This window comes from Rhea pennata, chromosome 12 (genome assembly GCF_028389875.1).
Source record: "Rhea pennata isolate bPtePen1 chromosome 12, bPtePen1.pri, whole genome shotgun sequence".
Taxonomy (NCBI): Eukaryota; Metazoa; Chordata; class Aves; order Rheiformes; family Rheidae; genus Rhea; species Rhea pennata.
This window is the reverse complement of record NC_084674.1, coordinates 1445349-1470863: the sequence shown is the minus strand read 5'-3', so window position 1 is coordinate 1470863 and position 25515 is coordinate 1445349. Positions and strand designations below refer to the sequence as shown.

The window sequence follows — 25515 nt, the reverse complement described above, 5'->3', positions numbered from 1 at the left end:
TGGCTTCTGTAGCGTTAATGCAGGCTCACTGCTGAAGGTTACAGCACTGCCGTGGGCATGAATGGATACATAAATGGATCTTTGGCAAATAAAGTTTTAAGTGGCTTTAGTTGCAGTAGTTTCTTTGGATCAAGTTGACCAGAATTTCATGTTACTGACCTGATCTGAGCCCAAGAAAGTTAGCTCTGTGGTTGCCAGCTGCAGCTGCTATACTGAGACAGGGCTCCCGAAGTCCAGAGTGGTCATGCTATGCCTGCCTGTTTATGTGGGGAGAACAGGGCATAGTGGAATGATGGTCTTGCCATCTCCCTCTTTGCTTTGCATGAGGCAATACAGACTGTGCAGCAAATCAATTTCTGTAAATGTAACTGTATTTTGTTGCAGTTTCTAAATGCACAGAAGCTGAGACAGTCATATTGTGAAAATTGCAAAGAAAATAACTGAATATGTGGTCTTCCCATTTACAAATTTAAAGCTAAGCAAATTTTTCTTTCTGAATTTATCCAATGAGCCAACGTTTTGGGAGGGTTTCAGTTAAAATCTGCAGGACATTTTTATTACTCTTACTCACCTACCAGCTATTCATAATTAGTTTGAAGAGTTCAACTTCAGAAACCTAACTCTATGAATTTTTCTATGAACTGCTTGCTTTCTATATGTGATACTTTCATCTTCCTACTTCATAAATGTTTTTTCTTACTCCCTGCTAACGGGAATCTCACAGATAACATGCTCTATATTAAACAGGAATAGCTCAGGAATAGTTCAGCTGCATGCAAAAATTTTTCCATACAAGCTTGACTTTTCCATGGAGAGGCACAAAGACATAGTTGATATAGGCAATTTTTTAAGCTTTTGTAACATCTTTTCCCACTACCCTTTGAATTCTTCCATGATATCAGCCAATCTAATGAATCTCATCAAACCTAAAACAAATGGAATGATGACATTTTAGCAATTGTTTGGTTGTGAAATTCATCTTTTTTTGAGAATATCTGAAGGATATATTCAAATAACCTTGGCAGATTTTTACAGATGTTTCTAATAACATGCTGCATTTTATTATTGTAGTGGTAATCACCTGGTAATCTACAACAGTTCAGATTAAATGAATAAAACTGAAGAAAAGATTTTAGATTAGCGCTGCAGAAAAAAACCCACTCTATTACATTTTGAGAAACACAAAGCCCCAAACAGGTGCAAGTCCTTCAGCAGCTGCCTGTCAGAGCTGAATGAGAGAGGAGAGTATCATCATCTCCTACCCTGTGCTGTCGACTCAAGCTGTGAAAGCAAACATCAGTTTAGCATATAAGTAGATTTTAATGTTATTTTTACAGAAGGATCTTAGATGAATGTCTCCAAAATGGGTTGAATCCCAAATATGAGACAAAGGAACACCTAGAAAATGGCCATTTGAGAGCTGTAAATGTTACAGAAGCCTAATGAGTGCTTTCGCTTCAGCAGGTGGGCTCTACAGATTACATGAGCAGAACAGTGATGGAAGTAGTGTGGTAATTGGGTCCTGCCATAGTGTGAAACACTAAATAAATGCTGCAGGTCAGCACTTCAGTGCTTACTCTACACTGTGATTTTGTTGCTGGCCACTGAGGAAATCCTGGCAGATGAATCAAGGCAAGGGATCACCAGCACTAGGAAAGCCATCACTACAGTGTGGAAGATCTGTGTGAAGTAAAATCTGGCTTATTTTTACTCAAAAGAAGTTACAACTTTTAAAATTATTTTTTCTTCATGCATGTTTTTTGAGCAAAACAAGTGTGAATGTCTCCCTCCTCCCCAAGGAAGCATGCTTGCTATAAGGAGCTCCAACATACAGAACAAGCGCTGCTAAATGCATGCCATCACGAGCCCAGGCATGGAGCAAAGACGGGTTAGCCATGGGCTGATGCAGGGCTGTTCTGCAACAGGCCATTGGAACAAAGCTACAGTTTAGACAAGCTTGGTCATAATTAAACTGCACCAGGTACTTTCATCTAACTGAAGGACAAAAATTGATTGTGTAACTTCATTTTGGCTCTAGTTCGGTGTGATCGCAGATTGTGGTGCATCAGGCTTGCAGAGGGCTTCTGACATGTTAAGAGAACACAGCTGCGGTATAGCTGGCAGTGAGATGGGGCCTGAAGAACTGCTGGCAGCCCTCCAGACAGCTCTCTATTCATTAGGAAAGTACATTAAGAAAATACAGTGCCTGGGAAAAGCTGATGCCCTCATAAATTGAACCCACAGGTGAGAACAGAAATGTGCAAACCTTATTAAGTTGCTTCAAGAATGACCATGAAAGCCCAGGCTAAAATTTTCTGGTGTTGCCTAAACCTGTTGGAAAAGAAATTGCTTATAGGATGAAGAAAATGACTAAGTCTCCCTTAGCCTTCAACTGGTGATTTTTCATTGGATTGGAGTAACCTAAGCATGTGAACTATACTAGTTTTAGAAAGCTGAATAAGAGGTCTCAGCAAACTAGCTTCAGACCTCCTGTAAACAGAGTTCAGGAGCACATCTGAGCTGGCAACCTTGACCTAAAAAGGATGCACAGGAGGCCAAGTTATTTAGCTTCTAGTTCTGCTCACATGACAGAGTCTTCGTTGTGGTCCTAACACCTCAGTAGGTAACTGAATGTCCAGCAGAGTGATATGGAAAAACTCGCTGTGTTACAAGCAACAAATGTCAACAATGCAAATTTATCTGGACTCATACAGTTCACAGGAAAGGTAATTCACAGAGAAAAGTAATAGTTAAGCATAAATAAGCAAGTCAGGCCTTTTATCTTTTTATGCCATTTTAGTTTCTTCTTGACTTTATGCTCCATGCCTAGAGCTTCTTAATTTGATCCTTTTTGCAGTGACAATTTAGGAGCCTGTACCCTTGATACTAATTCACACAAAATGTACAAATTGTCACATACAGGGAAAAAAGAAAGGAAAAAAAAATTGGGGTTTGGAACCTGTGAAACTGAAATAAAAAAATTGGGTTTGTTTTTCTGCCACGGTAGAATTCTTAAGTGCTTGCTGTAACATCGTAATTCCATTAACTCCCCCATCTGCCTATAAGACTCTTTGATAGCATTTAATGAATTAATTATGCTGTTCATAGAGTCCTGCTTTTCTAGAGAATCCATTCGCTTCAGGCCTCTACTTCCTTTTTTCTATTGTTGTAACTGTTTGTCCTTCACCAAAATCTGAACTTGCATTTTATATGTATTGTTCAGTTAAAATTACCAACATGGCAGAGCAGGCTGAGAGAGGTAAAGCAGTTGCAAAGGGGGCCTATATGAAATCAGAAGTACTAACAATGTATAATACCCAACTGAATCAGAGGAAACTTTTTTAAAGGGAAATATGTGCCTCTCTCCCAAAGAGATCGTGACAAGGTGGGGGTTTCCAGATATTGTGAGTTCCTTCTGGATAAAACCTGATTGGAGAAATTCCTTGCCACAGTCAGGGATTTGATGCTCTCATGCTCTCATAGTCCCCAAGGTGGTGGCAGGTTTAAGGAAGGAACTACTCTTTGGATTCCCAAAGGAATCTACCTCAACTGCTCTCTTTGTGTTCATTACTTCCAGAGAATCCCTTATTGAAAGCCCAGATCACTGTTACTACTGAACAAAACTAAGAAAGAAAACCAATTTACTGGAGCAAAGAAAAGGGTTAAAAGCCTATTACAGAATTTGAAACATTAAAGTAAAAAAAATACAAATTTCACTACCCACTTTCATTCTGTTTTTGATTCTTCTAGCATTTTTAGATCACAAGTAGTATATTAGTAATACATGGCATAATACAATGTATTATAAGAATAGCTGAAGAAATATTAGTGATGGCTGCATAAATCTATACAATTCCATTACAGGGTTGTTCCTCGATTAAATTCTGAAGTGCACTCTGTGAGCAGCCCTGCTCTCTCTCTCGCCAGCATTCCATGTAACATGCTCTTTCCGTCTTTTCTCTGGCCCATTTTGGTTTTCCGTCTACCACATACTTCAGTAATTCCTAAGGAAAACCAGTCCAGTTATCCCACTAGAGAATCTAACCATGCACATCAGAATGTGGTCTGCACATACAAAAATACCTAGCTTAACACTCATTCTTTCTTAATGCGCTGCTATCAGTTATACTACAGCTCAGCAAAGCTTTTAAGCAGAACTGCAAGTTATTCCTATGTTCAATTCAGCGCTTTGTGCACTTAAGTAATATGCTATCTATTTAACTGAAGCACTTTCCAATTTACACTAGAGGAGCTTTTGTGGTAAACAGATGCCTTATAGGCTATTAACCAGCAACAGGGATTTCAGTTGCTTTTGTCCTGAGTGAACATCGTGCTCACGCGAGGAAGTAGTCTGCTGTAATTCAGACTTTCTCCTTGTCCTATGGCAAAGCACAATCTCATTTGGCTCCAGCTCCTTCAAAGTGTGATACTACGCAGGGGATAATGTGCATCTTCCTCATGTGACCAGTGAAAAGGCTGTGCATCAGAGAAGGACTGATTTACAAACGATACAGAGATGATCAGAAAACTTTCTTCAGCTTCTTCATTCTTCAACCAGTGCTTATACAAGAATACTGTTTGTCTCAGAAGTTCAATTACAGTCAATTCTGGATGTTTTTGGTGACTGAGTTCTGGTTTGATAAAACTGCAAAAATAAAAAGAAGTAGTTCCAATACTAATTCCATCTAAGCAGGACAGTATCCTCTAGCTACCATGTCAAATACGATGGAGCCTGAGCATGTGCATTTTGTGTATTGCAGTCTGCCTGTCAAGAACTGGAGAGCCATGGGAAATGAAAATACAGCATGACACCTGAATTATCACTCATTCTAGTGCAGTGCTCAGGTGAAGATGGCAAGATGTGCTGAACAAAAAAAGAAGGAAAAGAAAGGCTGTTCTTTCATTTGAACTTGTTACCAGGTTGCCATCATGCCATTTATGTATTAGATAAACTAGTAAACAGAAAAAAAAGAAGCAATCTTTTTAGCACCTTCTCACTTCCTTTTGTAGTCTGTGATCTGGTGAGAAACCACTCAGGCAACTAGAACAACATTTCTATTTGTAATTGTGTTCAGGCTGAATTGCTAATTTTTGCTGCTTTACTGAGACAAGGAAATACGACAGCTAAAGAAGATACAGTTTATGAGAAGAGAAGGCTATAAAGCAATTATGAAGGAACATACTTTTTACTAATGTTATATTTGTAATTTAATACATTCATACTCTGTTACTAAAACGGGAAGTTCTGTGTGCTGATCTGCAAAAGAGAAATTCAGTTTAGGCTCCAGTACAAAAGAAGTATGCAACTATCCACAGACAGACAGACACACACACACCTTCTCACATAGAATAAAATGAAGGATTTTTGTATACAACTGCAGGCATTTATGTACTAGATAGGTTGCCAATACGTGATGGTAGCAAACAGAACACGACAGATACAAAAATGTCATATAACCATCTATTTAAATGCAAAAGTTAAAAATTTTATTACTCTGTAGGTTCCATTTGTAGGTTTTGGACAAGCATGTAGAAGCATTTAGGACTTCTTTCATCTCTTGCTCATATACATTCCCCAGTTAGAGGCAACAGAGCTCTAACTTTCAGGTGTGGAGCTATGGGATGAGTAAGAATTTAATAATCGGCCACAGTTTTGCCTGGTATGAACCTGATACAGGCCTTTAAGCAAAAATAAGTAAAACAGAAGAGAAGAGGTAAGAATAACCTGCCACACTGAATGCAAAAGCAAGTAAGAGCAGAAGTTCCAGATTCACAGCCATCAAGATGTCAATTCTTGCTCAGTGCTGGAAGTAGTAAGATCATGTTTCATACATTTCATAGAATCATAAGGTTGGAAGGGACCTCTGGAGATCATCTAGTCCAACCCTCAGTGTAGCCCAGACAGGGAGTGAACCCACAACCTTGGCATTAGCAGCACCACGCTCTAACCAACTGAGCTAATTTGATAGGTTGAGATGCCTGTAGGCTGTAATAAAATTCATGTTTTGTGCTGTAAATCTTTCTCTTTAAGCTTGGAAGAGGTTACAAATGTGCGTAAAATTGAAGTGAAAATGATTAGATCTCACTCTGAGTAAGTATTGACAGATCTGCCATCCTTCCGGATACTGCGGGAGCATCTTCTTTGTGACCAATGCTCAAGATAATGAAAACCAGTCAAGTGATGAAACATATATCCAAAGAGGATTTTTGCCTTTGCGTATTTGTTTTTAATATGTTGTTAGAACAGGAGATGCAGTTATTTCAAATCCTGTTTACCTGCTTCTGCCAGGGGATAGTTGCAGAATATCACTGCCCTCTACAGGTTGTCATGGAAGTGAGCTAATGTCTGAAAAAAGGCATAGTTTAAATTAATTGTTGTGTTTAAAAGAAATGGTATTTCCCATGCCATCTTCCTGTCTTTAACTTACAATTACCATGAGCAAATCCTTGCTGCTAGGTTACTCCAGGGTGGGTGTACAATGTATGAGGGCATCGTGAAACTGATGCTTTTATCTTGCAAGTGAGGAGGGTGGATGGGAGAATCGGAAAAGGCACAGCACAGAACTGATCACAACTTGTACTCCTGTGGACTTGTTGGTTGTATATATACACAATGAAATTCTTAAAATTAACACTGTGCTATGAAACCCCTAGATTTTGTGATGACTAAGATGAATTCTTCATGCTTCCATGAGATGCCAGTCCAGTTTCAACTTCTTTTAGAAGGCACTGCTCTTGCCTTGCTTATTGAAACTTCTTTATTTTCAGATTAAGACTAAATGTAATACTCACAGAGCTGGAAGACTAACAGCAGTGTCATCAAGCACAATAGAGCTTTGCTAGTTGCACCTTCCTTTTATCTAGTATTGTGTATTAGTAGTAAGATGCTATAGCATTTTCATAACTCTGTGTATCCCTGACACAGATCGTTCTGATCTTTTTGAAGTGTAGTAGCCTAGACTGGTTTCCACCATAACATGGACAAAAGAACTTTTATTCAAGTAGAACAAAGTTAAGGCAAAACTATAATAGAGTTGAGGAATTCTGTGCTCTGCTGAGCTTGATACATGTATAAATGTGATTATCTATGACTGGACTTGAGCCTGGACATTATTTCAAGTGCAGTAGTCCCATCTGTATGTATGAAACTCTGTTCTTCAGGTACTTCTCATTTTAAATTCTGCTATTAACATTATTGCTATTCAGTGCTGATTAGTGGTAAAGAATCTTTTCACTAAAAGCAAGATGTACCTGCTTCTTAAATAGAAATAGAATTTTTTTTAAACCTGTTGTGTTTACTTCAAGAACATATTTATCTGCAAATATCCAGGACGCTTCCTTCCTATGTGGTAGGCTGTATTTAAAAATAGCTAGCAGCCCGTATTTATAGCATGGTTTGATTGTTCCTTTGCACTGACCTTAAGAAATGGGTATGGTAATGAAAATGGAATGGAATAGAAATATGTGTATTTAGATGCTAAAGGTATAGTCCAGCATTTCAGAAACTGCATCACAGATCTACAGCAATTGGCTCACCTCCAGTACGTCTAACTCAAGGGCCCACTGGAGTTGAAGGCTTGTACAGGTAGCCCTCTTCTTTTGTAACCTACAGCTGTAGGTTGTATGGTTTTTGTTTGGGATAGGCAGTCGCTGCATCGTACTGCCTGTCCTTGGTGTGTGCTGAAGTAGGCGATACTTCAGTAATTATATTGCATCATATTATTTGATATAGCAATGTATAGGGACAAAGTGGGTCAAATGATGGCAACATAGCTTCTGCAAAGCTAGATCCCTTGCTTACAAGGATTTAGTTTTGCTTAATAACATTATTTATATAGAAGGATAAAAATTGATAAAATTATACATATATTAACATGTATATACTGTTTGCACAGAGAACAATCTGTACTCACTGTTGGAAAGTCGTCATCTGTTAACACTGACTGCAGCATAGTATATGAGATCCGTTATCTGTTTTCCATCTAAAGAACAGGGGATTGCTCATCTAGCATGGATTAAAGCATAGTAAATGTTGATAATGTTGATGTTTCATTAGCAATTTCCATTTTCATGTAAATTCATTTGAGAAAAATCCAGCCCATACCTGCCTTCTGGTGCTAATTGCCCAATGGTAACGATGAGCTGAGACTCAGCAGTGATTTATTATGTAATAGTCTGCGTCTCTCCTGAAGTCTTCAAATCAAGACTGAAGGCCTTCTGGAAGATAAACTTCAGCAAAGCTCCTAGTTACTGGAGTGAGGTAGGGATACAGCTGTGAAATGCACCACTTAAATAGTAAGAGACATGGTCTCTTTTGGCCTAACAGTCTTTAGAATCTAGGGAAGAGCCTCTTCCTCTCTCTCATGAAGCCTTTATCGATCAGTGTTTCTAAATTATTGATGCTTTTGTCAACTACATTCTTCTGTTAAAATAGAGCAATGCCAAAGATAACTTTATGACTCAAATGTTTGGATTCCATCTCTTCACAGAGAGGTTATAGAAGTACAAGCTATCAAAACTTTTCCTTAGCTGGATTCACTTGGCACAGGTGTTTCACTCTCTTACTGCAAAAATGAAAAATGACATCCTGTGGTTGAATTTGTGAGAAAACGCATCTAAGTAAAATATCAGGTTTGTTGAAGGGTAGAGTGAAACCGCTGTAAGCATTAGATGGGTTGACATTATGTGAACCAACAGTGATTATCAAAATCTTACTCTCTTCTGTATGAACTCTCCGCTACTCTTTATGTCACAACATAATACACGTAGTTACTTTGTAACCTGTTTCATGACTGTACATTTTTTCCAGCTACATTTTAACTCTCTTCAGCATTTAATAGCATACCATAGCCTACTGAATACTTGCAGTGCAGCCTGGAAGATAATGCTTTTTATCCTCATATGTGTTTAACACCTTCATGTCTCAGAGAAGGTAACAGCAATTGAAGAAAATCAGCATTTTGTAGGACTGGGCCTTGATTGAACAGACAGCTCTGATGCTTATATAGAACACTGTAAGACAGCTAAACAGGGTTTCAGAAAAATTAAATATTTAGTTATGAGGTTACACAGCAAGTTCTTAAATGAAAACCTTGAAAATACCTAGGAGTACAATTGTTCAATACTGTGAAAAACATTAATATTTGACTGCACTCCTATACATTATACTCTCAAAATACTCTGCTGTTGGTGGAAAACCGTAAACAAATATTTCTGAAAAATATGCCATATAAAAATTAATAATGGTCTCTGATAACTAGTACTTTCTGGCTGATCCAAGGAAAAATATGCACAAACTTTGGAGAGCAAAGTTAGGTGAGCTAGATCTCTGTAGGAGTCACAAAGTATTCTAAAATTCAGTTCACAACCTCTCTCATTTGAGCTCATGAAACAGTAGCTAAGACAAAAAAGAGCAGAAGATTTTTCAGCATCCCAGAAAATCAGCCTTATGCCTTTCTCTTATCTTCCAAATGTAAATTCTGTTGGGGGATGCTTTGAAGCTAAGGTTTATCTACATATTCAGTTATTTTGCGCATGGTCGGTTATAATTCACATTAATGTGTCTTGTTGAATCCAAGTTACTCAAAAAAACGCCAGGTAAGAAGTAATAAGAGCAGTGCTTGGCAATTTTAACCTTTTGGGTCTAACAATTAGCTTAAACTGATCTCATGGTAACTGATTTAATATTTCACAAATAGTGGATTTTATTCTTTGCTACAAGAGCATACATACTTCATACACGTACTTTTTTTTAGAAAAGTGGATAATTAACAGAAAATAGAAAAAAATTATTTTATATATTGACTGGGAAACAATTCAAGATAAAGTCTGCTAAGTCCAATACATATAGTTTGTTCTACTTGCAGAATTCACATATAAATGATATTTTTGTTACTGTTGCATAATAGGGAATATGTTACCAATTATATCCCTGAATTGCCAGTGTTGCCAAGGTATTGCACAATGATGTTTTGCGTCGTATTCAGCTCCAAAAGTATGCACAGTTTTTGCTGAAAGAAGTATGTAGCATCATTCATGTAACAGTTATTGATTTGCTTTCTTTATTGATATTTGCAGTCATTAGATATAAATTGATAGTCATAATTAGGAAAGCTGGTACCTTGATTGCCAGATTGAAAAATTCTCAGAAGTCATAAAACTTGAGTAAAAATAATTTTTTGTCCCTGAGAAAACCAAATTTACCCATGAGATTTAGGAAGCTGGAGAGACTATCACTACTTCTAAAAAAAAGTCTTAATAGAATCTAGTCACAATGTCTCAGCAGTGAAGACATACAGACTGCAAGACTATGAAAAATCAACCTATGGTAATCTTGTTTATAGTACAGCTAGACCTGGAGACACCACTTCAGTTGATCTAATTGTAGCCTGCCTAGATTAGTATCAGTAAGCACATGCCTTCCAAAGGGAAGCAATGGACTGCTAAAAATACCAGTGCAAAGGAGTTACCATCTAGTCACTTACTTTAGGTGGCTTTCCTCAGTGTCACTGTCACAAACCAAGGTATAGTAGCAAGCCCTTTCAAAGAGGGCTTCACATGGCTAGTCTTGAGACCGTTTTCTTATTTTCTTTCAGGCCCTGCTGCAAAAAAGAAGTACGTCAGTTATAATAATCTGGTTATCTAGTCCGTTTTGTCAGATGGAGTTGAGGAAGGATGAGGCCTTTCATCCATTCAGTCACCCGGACTGGCACAGATCTCTTCCTGACCTGCAAGGTATCTGCAGCAGGAGGAGTGAAGGCCAGGCAGTCATTGTGGAGACAAATGTTAGAGAATCCAAGAGTTCTGAACAGCTGCTATATGAAATATCCCTCATTATTCTTGGCTTAGTAAGTCACTGGCACTGCCATTAGGCTGTGACCTTGGACCTTCTCTGTGTATGGGAGTTACAATACCCGAGTACCCAGCTCTGATACATGAGGACTGAGCTCCCTATGGGTGAACTGCATTTACCAACAATGACTTTGAAGGGGCTAATTCTGTCTTTATATGTACTTCCAGACTGCAAGTTTTTGAACCTTCTGTACAGTTTGTGGGGATTTTTGCATATTGCCATCCATGTTGTTTCAAGTTCACTGTTTGTTTTTTGAATGCACAGTTTCACTGAGATCCTATTCTCTCAGACTTAGTACATTAAAAAAAAAATCTAAGGATTTAAAAGACCTATGTACATGACTTGTATGACTACTATTGTATCACTGCAATCCATATACATTATTTTTTTTAATTAAAAAAAAGAATTTAAAGACCAAAAACTGTGCTGGCAAAGTTAGCCCTCCCTCCCACCACCACCACCCCCCCACCCCCCAGCCTTTCACAACTTTGATGGGCTGCAGAGGAAGCAGAAAGGATTTTTGCTGAGTTTAGTTGAGGTCTTGATATTTGGAATGCATGCCAGTAATGTATTTTATGGTACATGTTAATAATTTATGTTTGATATTTGTATTTGTGTTTATTTTGTTATTTTATTTAAGGTAAATGACTATTTTGCAATAATTTCAATAATTCTTACGGTATTTGGAAGAAAGAATATGGCTTTTACATGTCTTGAGGTTTTTCTCTGTTGGTGCCCCAACATGATTGACCAGTGTGATAAGGACTTTAAAAAAGCATGTATGTTTTATACTGTTTGTAATAAGTAATTTCGTTAATCTTGCTGCTTATGTGCCAATTTAGTGAAAACAATCTTTGCCGCTAACTCCTCCCTTCCTTTCCATTCTCTCAATCCTGTGATATTATCCAAGAATGTATCAATAAAAGATTTTGGTTAACTTTTTTTTATTTACTCCAATAAATATAGTTTTTCAGGTGTTCCCTTTCCCCTCCCCCACCTTGTGACTAAAGTTTATTTCATTATGTTGTCAGATGTGTAACTCTAAAAAATTAAATGACAGAGAGATACTTCAAACTTCTTTGTACACAAAGATTGGGCATGGAAAAGGACTTGAGGGGAGCTGGCTTATCATCAAAAGGACCTTATGTCATCTTTTCTGAAAAATGTCTTCTTCAATGTGTATCAGTCTGGACCTCAAAACTGAAGCTGTCCATACTGCCAACGTAAGCTACAAGTGCTCATTCCTGACAGCTGTCAAGTCCTCTACCAGTACAGCTCCAGGGATTTTAGAGTAATCCAGACCTGGAGTTCAGCTCTACTATATAAAGTCTGGGACACAACTTGAAACTGCAACACATATAGAAAATGGGGAGGGAACATAAAGTTGAGAGAAAGCTGAAATATGTAAGGGCATAAGCTGCCTCCTTTCAACTACCATGGCCCAACAAGCAGCCAACCTTGGACATGCTCCTATAATTACAAGTGTTGTGTCTGTTGAGTACTGACGGCCATATCAAAACTGAAGTTGAAATCCCTTCAAGCAATGAGTGTTCTGTATCTGAATACATCCTTTCTTACAAGCACTATTAAACAATCTTTTCATTTCAGGTTGATAAAATTTTACAAAATTTGCCTAATTTCTTGCTTGCCATGAAGTCATTTTGGTCGGTTACAGTTGAGTAACTGGAAAGAGTTTGTTGGAAACAGCCGATCACATTTTGGTACTAATTGCAAAAACCTTTTCTGTGTGTGTATGTGTCTGGATCACCACAGCCTCCAGCCCTGTATCACAGAAACAGGAAAAAACAGGCAGCAATTATCTGTGCCCTTGAATCGATCAGTGACCTGGGCTGGCTATAAGCACACTTTTGCTTCAGCAAAGAGACAGCTTTATAAAGTAAGTCCTACTGAGATAACACACAATGGATGTTTTGTCAGAAGAGACACTACAAAAGTTCTAGCAACTGTAATAGTGAAGAAAATGCTTCCATCATCTCTTAAGACTTTTTTTTTTGTTTTTGTTATCACAGAGCTGCACAGATTATGCTTATTATTGACCTTTTCAAGAACCAAGACTACATGCTAAACCAAGTGCTGAACTTCATTTTCAGTAAAAGATTTGAGCAAATTTGATAACTGCTATAAGCTACCTGCAGGAAAAAAAAAGTCCATTTAAGTACGAGGATCTGGAACAAAAGCTAACTTACAGTTACACAGCGACAGTTTTGGTGTCCATGTCTGACTGTCTCCAAAGCGTCTTGAACTGTAGAATCTTCTCTAGGACTTTTTGAAGGGTATTACTTTCAACAGCCCACCAAAAGACAATTAAATGAACAAATCAATGTCAACCAACTAAGCAATTCTGAGTAATCGTGGAGGAAAAAAAAGAAAACATATAAGAGGCAAAAGGAAACTCATTCAAATTGCAGTACAGCACACAGAGGAAGATGTCACACCTGCATGCTGCCTTTGGCATAACAACATTTTGGGTGCAATATGACGATTACCTCTGAAAATATTTAGCCTCCCACTTGATCAATTATACTGATGAAGTTAATCAGCATCAAAAGAAAATCTGACAGTTGCAACATGGGCCACAGTGCATAGTGATGAAGACCTCTGTATGAGACCTTGATTGACTCTTTATGCATATAAGCATATGGGCAGGATAGATGTGAGGTCTTTTCATTGTTGTAAGATTCATACTAATGAATTACAGTAGGGAAAGCAGAAAGGCTCTACTGCCCAATCTTTTTACACTGTCCATTGACACAAGGACAGGCAGACCCACGGTCTAAATAAATGGTGGCATCAGTGATTCTTGCTCAAATTAAAACTTGCCTAGTATGCCACAGGCTCCTCCCCCAACCCAAGTGGGCAGCCAAGCTTCAAAAAACAAACAATGATGAGCTATACAAGCTAGCAGCCAGCATGCCATTATCTGGTACTTGCCAAAAATACATAGGTACTGCTGGTAAGCTGCCACACTGCTTTCAACATGGTCTGAGGGAGTCCCTCATCAAGGAAACCTACACCAAGTGTCAGCAGTGATGCATCTTGCCATTAAGAAAATAAAAGTACCTCATTGGTCCCTGAGGCTCTAAAAACACAGGCACTGGTGGGCACACCCAGGCCCACTGCCACGTTCACAAATGAGAGCCTCTTGCCTCTGTACAGCTGCCAGCCCACAGCGGCATGTTCACAGAGCCACTCAGCAATACTGCTACAGCTCTGACTTCCCAGGCCTTCAGCATGACCACATGAAGCAGCAGAGTGGAGCACGACTGCACACACCGCCCCCAGCTTTCCCCCATACCCTGCCACCTCTGTTTTGAACTCGGAAATAGATGCTGAAGTCAAATCTTTCTGTTATTCAATGGAAGAAATAATACATCAAGCTGTGAAAGGACTGCTATTATTACGATTAGTAAATGTGCAAAATTTTACTTCAGGTGCAGCTCAGCTATAATAATGGCCTGAAAACAAATCCACAGCAAGTTTTTCCTGCAATGAGAGGGAGTAAAGGTGTTTTGCTGGATTGGTGTTGGTTTTGTTGTTGTGGGGTTTTTTTGTTTGTTTGTTTGTTTTTTGTTTTTTGTTTTTTTTTTTTTTTTTTTTTTTTTGATAGGTGTGATGACTATAAGGAGGCATTGGTGTTGCTTGGTTGGGAGAGTTGTGCTTTTTTCTTAATTATAGTTCTCCCAGCTCACAGTGCATTATCTTCAACAGACACTAAAACACGCGCATTTCATGTTTGACAGTCAGTCTGAAGTGATTTCTCCAACCTGGATGGCTTTCTAGTTTCATCACTGCCTGAAAAAAAAACAAAAAACAAGTCAGTTGAAGAGTATCAATATACTACATTGAATATGCTGTTGCTCATTTGCTTCATTCCTACTATCTTCTAGAACCAGATCACTGGTGAAGCTTACACAGTCAAGGGCATCTGGTTGCCATTTCCCTTCTGAGACAAAAGGTCGTGCAATGTACATCTTCCTTCCCCATGTACACAGTGTCATATTAAAGAAGCCACACCTTAACATACATATCTGTATTATCTGAAACTATATAATTATATATATGAATGGCTACATATATAGCTGTATAGTCATAACCACTTTTATATTACATGCATATATTAAAAAAAAATATATTCAATATAAAATCTTGCTAGATTATTTATTTATGGATGAATATTGGCATTTACTGATATAAATGCATTTATAAAGTTTTTGAATCAGCTATAGGTGTATATTAAAATTCTAAAGTGACTCACCAAAGAGATTAGCAAAGACACTGGTCTATTAGCTTATTTATGATGAGGCTGTTGTATTTAGATTTTTTTTTTTTAATTCCACAAGCTGCACCATGCTATTACACCCACATAGCACATTTTTCACACTAAAACAGGAACCCTTAGTTTTAGTTGAAGTCTTTTATTTTTACATCCTGATAAATGTTTTTTAGCATCAGTGCAATGTTTGTTTTCTTAATAGTTTCATCCTATAACGAATTTACTACACACTGGCATTATAATACTATTTCTGGTCCCTGTCAAGTGTATTATTACCTGTGAGCAGAAAATACACAGACGTAGCTGCCCATTTCATACAATACACTGTACTTTTTTTTTTATTATTTGGTGTGTCCTGTAAAAGAAAGAAAGACAGCTGTTGCTGATATACCAGATCATGAGTAAGAAGGACTTTTTAGTTTGGAGAAAGGAAGCTGGTCTTTCTCTCACAGGCTTGGGTAGGAATTTATTTTTCTCCGGTTTTCTAATTTGATAATAGCAGCAACTGGATTTTTTCCTACACATCAAAATTGACTTTATGCAGTAAAAAAGTACTGCAATAACCATTAAGAAAATGAAGTTCGTTCTGGCACAGAGTCTTCAGGCCATACAAAGCAGACAGTTGCTAGAGACAAGTATACGTACAGCAAAAGCAGTGACCACAGTTCATGCTTTGCGAACCTGCACCTCAGTGGAAAGATGTCGTTAAAATGCACTCTCGTAAGGGATTCTGTCACCAAAGTTAGTTAGTTAGAGGCATACCGGCTCTAAGTACTGCTGCTCATGCTGTGTCGATGTACGACCTAAGAGCACAGCTCCTGAAGTGCACAGAGACGTACCCTGCAACAGAAGCCATTGCAGAGATAGTCACCCACATATACACTCAGGCTGGTGTGCAATCATCTCTAGCAGACAGTCAAGTGAATAATTTTTTTTGCACTTACATGTCATCATGATGAGCATACTGTGACAAATGCCTATGTGATTATACTAGGAGAAAAATGCAGAAGAATGGGAGTGGGGGGAATGGGCCTGTATTATTTAGTCTGAATTTACCATAATTGTTTTAGTATGTTAATGCCAAGTGTAGTGTTCATAAATATCATTGCATAATTAAGCTTTCTGGGTGTTCGATATGACATATAATGACAATTATTTAGATTGAGTCAGAGCTTAATCTTCATTTGTGACATTGCCTTTATATGTAATTAAATATGTGCTATAATGCTTCCACATACAGAATTTGAGCATCTTTGAAAGTGCTAATCAAATGTATTTATTAATTTCAGAGAGAATTCTTTCTTTTTTGTAAATGCTTTGATATAGATGGATGTCATATTTGGTTAAACAGTTGTTTTAACAAGATGCTTAGCAAAATAGTTTGATAACTGCTATTTGTGCTATGAGCAAGTAGCATGTAGCACAACAAATTAATACAAACTGAGGGGCATAATACTGGTGCCATTGACCTCAGTGACTGTTTTACCTTTGACTCTAATACAGTCAGAATCCCCCCCATCAAGCTATCAATATCATCTCTGTTCCTTCACAAAACTGTAGTTCAAAAGTCAAATTCTGAGTATATGTATGTTGAGGGTGGCTCTATGCATGAAGTTACCAAAGCCCAAGTCCAATAAAACTTGTGCTATGCACTGTGGGCTTGGTCTTGTTAAATCTTTCACCTTCACTCCATACTTTAGAGAAAATGGATTTGAACCTACATCTCCCACATTTTGGGACAGAAAATGTAATTCTCTAAGTTTTCCACTCATAGTAGCTTCATTAAATACTGAGTAAATGAAAGGATGGAGCATGAGTGAAAGAGTAACTGTATTTGAATCTGTCATTTTAGTCTCTTAAGAACACATTTGTGAGAATCACATCTGCGTTATTCGATAAACAGAAACTATGTTTTTATTCCTTCTAAAATTCTGAGGAATTCCATGCAACTTGCTCTGTGAACACTTCTTCATCTCTAAAAAGTCATATTACATTCTTTGAAATTACACAGCAAAAAGACTGAGTCTAAGTTGGAGTTTGCCATATATGAGGTCTCTTACTCCTCAGCCACAAACTTGAGCCTCTGTTCTCTAATATTTAATATACTGTGTAAAGTGGAGCAACTTCAGTAGAGCAGACTGTATTGCCAATGGAGGTTCATCACTTTTGAAATATAAGTTTAAACAACTTCAGACTTCACTACATTTTGTGTGTGTGTGTGTGTGTGTGTGTGTGTGTGTGTGTGTGTGTGTGTGTGTGTGTTTGTATATGTATATAACAGACATACAGAACCTGCTTTGTGAGAACTAGGGCCTGATATCCTGCAGAGCAGTGTGAGGTTACCATCTCTTCAGCATTTCCCAGCACCCTGCTCAGCGTGCTAATGTTTGCCAAGTTTCATACATCAACTTGTTCCGCACCTAGGAGATACTCGGCTGGGTGCCTACCAGGGAGTCAAATTCTAGTAGGCAATGAAGCATCACATCAGGTCCATGTCCTTTAGTGCAGTCAACTCTTTGCCTTGAAATCTGTAGCTACTTCCTGGAGTGTGCACAGAGATCTTTTTGTTTAGTGAATTTAATATAGCCACATTTCCTTACCACCTTTACTACATCTACCTAATCCACACACTCCATTTTGCTTTGTTGGCTTTAAACCTCGGTCAGTAGGCCCTCTTTTGCTGTGTGTCTAGCATTTGGAAGTGTGCCTGCAGTAGCAATATATGTAATAACAATCATACAAGTTATTTTTACCTATAGCACAGATTTAAACCAGAGAGCACCAGAGGAAGGAGTGGTCATACAGCATTAATTAGCACTGTTTACCTATCTTACTTTTTTTTTTCCTCTTAAGAAAGCTTTCTACTGCCTTTTCTTTCCTCTGGGTATAAGTAGCAGAAATTATGTTAAAAAAATTGTTCATTTGCCCATACCTTTCAGCTTCTGCAGTCACAGGAATGTGTAACAGTGAGGCAACAGGAGGAGCGGAGTAGCAATGGATGTGAAATGAAGCAATCCAATTGCTGGAGAGGAATGATATGGGTGCATGCAGAGCAGTGATGGGAGAGGGGCAGACAGGAAACAGAGCCTGCATTATTATTCTATTATTTGAATAACAGAGGAACATACATACATACAATAATTTATTTTCAACTATTAATACTTCGTTGTTGATGAATACCTTGTCATCAGTCTTTTGGATCCGTCTCTGCCTGCTCTGTCCCTCTCTACCCTATGCCTTTTTATTAGCACAATGCTCACATAATCTCTAATTCATGAAACAAAAGGCCAAATTCTGTTTCTTGATCTTCCTCCTTCAGAGCCAAAAACTTCCCCTAGGCAGCTAGGAGACCAGGAAATACAGAAAGTACATAATTCTGTAATCAATCACTTCCAAACCATACAATGATGTGGATGTAAGAAAATCTGGCCAATAGGTATAGGAAAAAAAATATATATTTTTTTTATTCTGCACATACATACACAAGTGATGTAATGAGGCAAGTGATAGGAAAGACTAGATTTCTGGATGTCAGGGGACAGACAGCTGAAAAGGGTAATAATCTCCATAAAATAGTTTCTACACATTTCAAATCGAAAAGTCTCTAAATATTATAAAGCAATATAATGAAATTAAAAATTTGCCATTTTTAGCAATGACACAAAAGAAGTGCTTCAAATTCCTCAGAATGTAACCACTCAGATAGATACATATTTGTTCTGATTTGAAGGAACTAAGCTAGTCAAGAAGTGTTCTGTATATGCCAATATGAAACAACATGAGGTCTGAATTTGACATGCTTACCACTGACTGGAGTATTTAAAAATATTAAGAAATGAGACCTAGAGAGGTGACAGTCAGATGTGTTTTCTGACTAAACTGCTAACTGCTAGTGGGTAAAAAAGTCAGCAATACAAGCCAGAGATCAGAAAAACCAGCCCATTCCAACCTAAAAAAAAAATCCATCAGTGCCAACTCAATTCAGGCTCTGCTATACTGTGGCTAAATCTGTTAAAACACTATGGCATACAAAACAGGGTTTCTGTCATCTCTCCTCTGTTTTTGTTTATTCATTTTATTATGTTTTTCATTTTTGAATCTGGAGTAGACCAGCTTTATTCAAAGGAGGACAGGAGAATCATATTGAAATCTCAGTTTTCCTGAGATGAAGCAACTGCTTCCCTATCAGCTCTTGTTAGAATACCGTAAGAATAGTCAACAATACGCGTGTGCGAATGTGGTGGGATGTTTGTGTTCACATCATGTGAAACCATCATAGTCAGCATCAGTTCTTTCAGAAATGCAACTCACTTGCTTGGCATGGGTCATATTGCTACTGCACTATTAGTACATTATCAAATAGCAATTTTAGAAAGACAGTTTTGACCCTTAGATTCCCTTGTGCCAAAGCCAAGGGCACTGCCCCAGGCATACTCCACAAATAGGATGAGCAAGAAAGAAGTGCATGAGTTGTTACAAGGTACATCTGAGCCCTGCCAGGTAGGTAAGAATTGTTAAAACTACAGAAGAAAGTAAAAAGGGAAGAAGAGCATCTTGCCCCCTTTGGCAGCTGTACCCTCCCTTCTGGAATAGAGTTCACAGAGTGGAATCCAAAAATTCTACAATGATAATTACAGGAGAACCACAAAATCTACATGAGACGAAGACAGATTCTGCTCCTTTCCGCCTATGGGGAGGGAAAAAAAAAGAAAAAAAAAAAAAAAAGAAATCTGGTCTTCAAATCTAGTAATCTCCTATACTTGGCACTGTCATTTCCTCTTCATTGGACTACCTCGTAGGAACCACAGGCAAAATGGTATAGAAAATCTGTGTCATTTGTAACCAACTGTCCTTACAGTATAGTTGGGACATACTGATGTTAGACTGATTCTAACCACAGCAAAAGAAAAATGCAAACCACCACCCAAAACAAACAGGAATTAAGAGCATTTTACATAAATAATCAGATTATTTAGACTTATCTGGAAGAGTCCCAGTCAAGAACTACAGACTACCTACAGATTTCATGACTGGTACCAATGTTTTTCGAACAGTTCAGTAAATTAGTAGGGAAAAGAAGCAGTGAAATCCTGGGGCATATTGACTTGTTTCGCTCATTAGTGAAAAAGATTTCATGAGGAAACAAATTTGGAATGGCATTCTTTAGATTTTCTGTCAGGAGAAGTGCTCCTGCCCTCACCCCACACTCTAAAGTGATTTTTATTTGATGACTAATTCCTTACGTGAATGTAATTCTTAACAGCTAGAAGCTAAAGGAAAAGCTGTCCAAGAGGAGAAGAGAGTGTTCAGCACAGTAAAAGTGAAGGATCTACTTCTTTCTCTGGGCACACACCACAAATTACTAGTTGCTGGAAAGCCAGACACTTAGTTACTCTAGCAATGATTACTTGCACTATTCTCATAACCTGGACACAAAGCAAGTATTCTTAGTGCAGATGATCTGCTATGGAAGTCATAGTCTGTGGAATTACTTTTACTAAAAACACAACTAGCATGAGCTTATAGAATGTCTTCATTTTCTTTTGAGTTTTTTTGAGACACAGGCAAAGACATGAAATAGCACATAAAAAGCGTGCAACACCTATGAATAATTTCCCCAACCTGCAGCTTCCAGTTCCATGCTCTTTAGGCTTATGACATGGTTTTGTCTTATTTTGTACTGTAAGTAGAGGTATCTTTAAGTTCTGACAACAACTTTCTTATACCTTAACCATTAAATGTGTAACATAAAGGATGACATATACCTCCATACACAAACTCGCCTTTATTTAACAGGATGATGATATAAAATTCTGGCCTTTCTAAGTAATTCAGAAAAAAAAGTCTATATCCCTTTTTGCCTGGATTAATATACTCATTTTATTAATTCTGCAGGTAGGAAAACCATATACTGAATATTAATGATTGTGATTCTACTCTGACATTATTTAAAGCTAAAACAATAAATATATACTTCTAGTCAGTCGGAATTTTTCTTTTGTAAGTATGGATCATTTATTTTAGCCCACTGTGGGAACTCTGTCATGTAAGAGTTTGGGATGAGGGAATGAAAAAAAAGAGAGGCAGTGAATACTAAATACCTGAATACTAAAGTGTTGCTTTACTCTGATAAGATGATGGAGAAACAAACCATGCTGCTTTATTTTACACTGATCTGTTTTATAGCAGTAAAATTAAGTGTATCAGACGCCAGTTTCACCACAGTAAATTAACTTAAAGAAAACCTGAAAAGGCAACCATTTATTGCCTATTCAGAAATCTGAGCTTAGCAGACACTTTGGTTTCAGACTGTTCAACTACAAAAGGAAACACATACTTTTTGTTCTTTCTGTGTGATATTTGGCTCCTCCACAATGGTTAGCTCATATTGCAGCGTTTGATTAGATTACTGTAACCACGCTGTCAAATTTTATTTTTAATTTGGGCAGGTGTTCATCACTTCAGCTTGAAAGTGTCAGGGTCAGCTCTTGCTTATGAAAATACATTAAGATCATTGTTAAGCAGAGATTCTACTTTTGTTTCATCTCTGTTGATGCTGCTGTTGTACTCCAAAATTTATAAAAATCTTTCTTAATCTCAGGGCCAAAACAAAAACTTGATATATTTGTATGGTTTTGTGTCATTAAAAAAATGGGACTGTGGCTGTGTTTTCCTTAAACCTTTCAGATTTGTAAGACAAGTCTCCAATCCCACAACAAAAAAAAAAAAAAAAAAAAAAAACTTAACTGCTTATTGCATGTAACTTTAGTGGTGTAACTCTAGCTAGGAACACTCTGTCAGACTGTGACAGGTGAAAGGGAAGATCTGATGAGTGATAATCTCCAGAGAAAGGGATATTGTAAAATGTGCCTCAGAGGCATATCTCATCTGTGGGAGGTAGAGAAGTATTACATTCTCCCCAAATTAATCAACAATAGATTAAAAGTATTCATTATAAACTGATTTTTTTTTTTTTTAGGTTGCAGCTTCTTTTATAGATTTTTTACAAATTGAGTCAATTTGTTGAATGTGTGTAAGTCAAAGAAGAAAAGAGGAAACCCTTAGGGTGTATGTGGGTAGTGCTTACTGAAGTATGAACTTATGTACTGCAGTCCCATACCAAAAAGCAAAAAAAAAAAAAAAAAAAAAAAAAAAGTTTTGCTCACAGACAGATGACTCAGTGTTAATTTATGTTTAAGAAATTTTAAGATAGGAGGACATTGAAGAAGCTTACAAACTAATTTTTATTAATCAAATACAAAGAACAATAGAATGTATGGAAGCCAAATTCCCTGTTTAAAATGCCTCAACTTTATCAGTGACTTTTACCATTCTAACAACTGGATGCAGCATACACCTAAAGACTATGCTCAAAATAACATTTTAGAAGTGTATTGTGTAATTGCTCTTTTCTTAGCAGCCTAATGTTCTGTGCAAAATGTATTTGAGTGGCTTTAGCTATTTCTCTGAACCCATTAGCTGCTACGAAAATCTGTACGTAACTTGATCTTACTACTTCAGCCACCATCCAAAGTGTCTACTCTGTCTTGTGGACTTCAGCAGATCTTCGTTCTTACTTCTACCCCTCACCCAGAGAAAAAAGTTTCAACAAATTTTTTCTTCCCTTTGCACTTGATGCATAAAAAGTGATTAAGGATATCATCATCTCCTTGGCCTCTTTACAATTCATATACACATAACTATGTTCTACCAAGCAACAATTTTCTTTCCTTCTAAACTATTTTTAGGGGTAAAACTTGACATCATGCAAGTACAGAAGAAAAAATCCACAGGTGCCAGGGGATTTCAATTACTTCTCTTTTAGTCTGAATCATGAAATTTCTTACTTATAGTACAATGACTGATAAGAAGTCCTATAAAGCAGCTAACAAACAGTTTTTGAATTATTATTTAATATGGGAAGGGTCTTAAAATATAGCCCAAATAATGATGTGGCCCAATACTTAGCATGCCTGATGATACTCAAAGAGGATTCAAAATGGACAGTTTTTACCACTTTTAGCTGGTTATCTGCAAGTCACAATTAGTGCTAGAGAGTGACAATTAGGCTATGGAGTGTGAATCAGCCTTTTGTTTAAGATTGTTAGACAATAATTGTTTTTGCTGGCATCTGATTGGCGTAGGATAGTCTTCTATGTAATTTCAAGAGACACTGACCCTTAGCTCTTTATGCTAATCTTTATTTCACCCCATTAGGCATTCAGTGATGAATTATTCAGTTTCCCCCCCCTTTTTTTTTTCTAATTAATATTTGTCCCACACAGTATCCACAAAGTATTCAGTATGGGTTCAGGCGCAGACTCGGGTCCCTGTGTGTAAACACTTCCTTCAACGTTCTCTGGACTACTTACCCTAGTAAAGCTTGAAAAGGCAGAACACTTGAGTATCTATGGCTCTTTCCTTAAAATGGTGCTGTTCATTTTCACACTGGAAGTTCTATGAAGATAAGAAAAAAATACTTGTATCTTCTAATAGAAAGATAGACTGTGTAAGCTTAAAATAATATTAAGGCCCACATCCACATAGGTTTTATAAAAATCTACAGAGTTCAGGAATACATGTGGCTGATCAGGGAGGCTTCAAGCACCTCTGCTGAGGAAAAGATCTGAGCCTAGCAAAGTGTGAGGAGAGATGGTCTTCTTAAGAAGCCCCAGCCACAGGAAATTCATACCTCCTTAGCCACTAGGGGAGCCACAAAGCCAGAAGAAACTGGTATCCAGTGTTCCAAAGCCACACTGTTATTTTATAGTTCAGTCACTTTTCTGTCAGTCATAACAAATAAATATATAAACATACATTAAAAATATTTTTTTCTATTTTGACAAATAAAACTTATTTTTTACACTTTTACTGTACCCCAGAGGTCAATCCTAGGGTCAATACTGTTTAACACCTTAATTAATGACCAGAGAGCACTCTCAGCAAGCTTGCAGATGATACAAAACTGGGAGGCATGGCTGATATACAGCAGATGGGTGTGCTGTTCTTCAGAGTGACTTCGACAGGCTGGAGAAATGGGCAACTGGTAATGTCATGAAGTTCAACAAAGGGAAATTCAAAGTCCTGCACCTGGGCAGACCAACTGGAAAGCAACTTTGCAGAAAAAGCCCTGGGGTCCTAGTAGACACCAGGTTGAGAATAAGACAGTAATGCACCCTTGCAGCAGAGAAGGCCAACAGCCTGCTGGGCTGCATTAGGTGGAGTGTTGCCAGCAGGCTGACGGAGGTGATGTTTCCCCTCTGCTCAGCACTACTAAAACACATCCAGAGTGCTGTGTTGACTGCTGGACTTCCCAGTAGCAGAGAGACATGGATATGAGAAAAGCAAAGGGCCACAATAATGACTAAGGCATTGCAGCATCTGACATGATGAGAGAGTGAGGGAGCTGGGGCTGTTTACCCTTGAGAAGACTCAGGGTGATCTTATAAAAGTGTACAAATATCTGATGAGAGGGTGTAAAGAAGGAGGAGACAGACTCTTTTCCATGGTAGCCAATGGGGGGGAGGGGAAGAGGCAATAGGCACAAACTGAAATACAGGAAATTCTATTTAAATATAAGAAAAAACTTACTTTTTTTTTTTTTTTTTTTAATTGCAAGGGTGGTTGATCAATGGAACACAGTGCCCAGGGAAGTTATGGCATCTCCATCCTTGGAGATATTCAAAACCTGACCAGACACAGTTCTAGGCAACTTGTTCTAGTTGACCCTGTTTTCAGCAGGAGGGTTCAACTAGACGATCTCCAGACATCCCCACCAACCTCAACCATTCTGTCATTCTTCAGTCATGGTAAGTGAAAGACAATGTTTACACCTTAGTCCTACTTCCTATACAATTTCAGAGAGGTTTTAGTACACTCAATAATATGCAGTGCCCAGAACCACAATGACAGAATATCATTCCCTTTTACCTGCCAAAGTAACTTTTAAGCAATAGGCTTTGTTTTGTTTTAGCAGAGGCTTATTGTCCCTGTCAAAGATTTATTAAATCTAGCAAATGTCAGCAGTTCTTTCTGTATGTGACAAGCTTTTATCTTGTTGTTGGAAGTTTCAAACAGCATCTCACACAACAATGAACATCACATACATTTCAATGAGCCCCTTCAAGGAAGAAATTCAGTTAATCCATGATGAATGAATACTTCTCAGTCAGATGGAAAAGTAATCGTGCACACACACACACACACACACATATCTGAAATGACTGCCTGGCACGTATCAGGAAAAGGCACTGCCAGGTGCTTGACAAGAGTTCAGAAATCTCTGAGACTAGTGCATTCAGATGCTGGTGGGGAGGGGAGACAAGTCATACTGGTGAGATTCAAGTTTTAGAAGTGAAAGACCTTAAAA

General features: G+C 37.8%; 1 protein-coding gene across 6 annotated transcripts in view; it reads left to right on the top strand.

The window, feature by feature from the left end:
* Positions 1–24949, top strand: part of GRM7 (glutamate metabotropic receptor 7) — a 342940-nt gene extending 317991 nt beyond the window's left edge. For 3 of the 6 annotated variants that reach the window (XM_062585576.1, XM_062585583.1, XM_062585585.1), the window contains one exon: positions 24766–24949. In XM_062585576.1, coding sequence (XP_062441560.1) covers positions 24766–24854 — 89 coding nt within the window. In that variant the 3' untranslated portion in view covers positions 24855–24949. Of the gene's footprint in view, positions 1–10595; positions 11795–24765 lie in introns of those variants that run through there. The other 3 variants (XM_062585584.1, XM_062585578.1, XM_062585577.1) reach the window with 3 other exon arrangements.
* Positions 24950–25515: the final 566 nt, after the last annotated feature.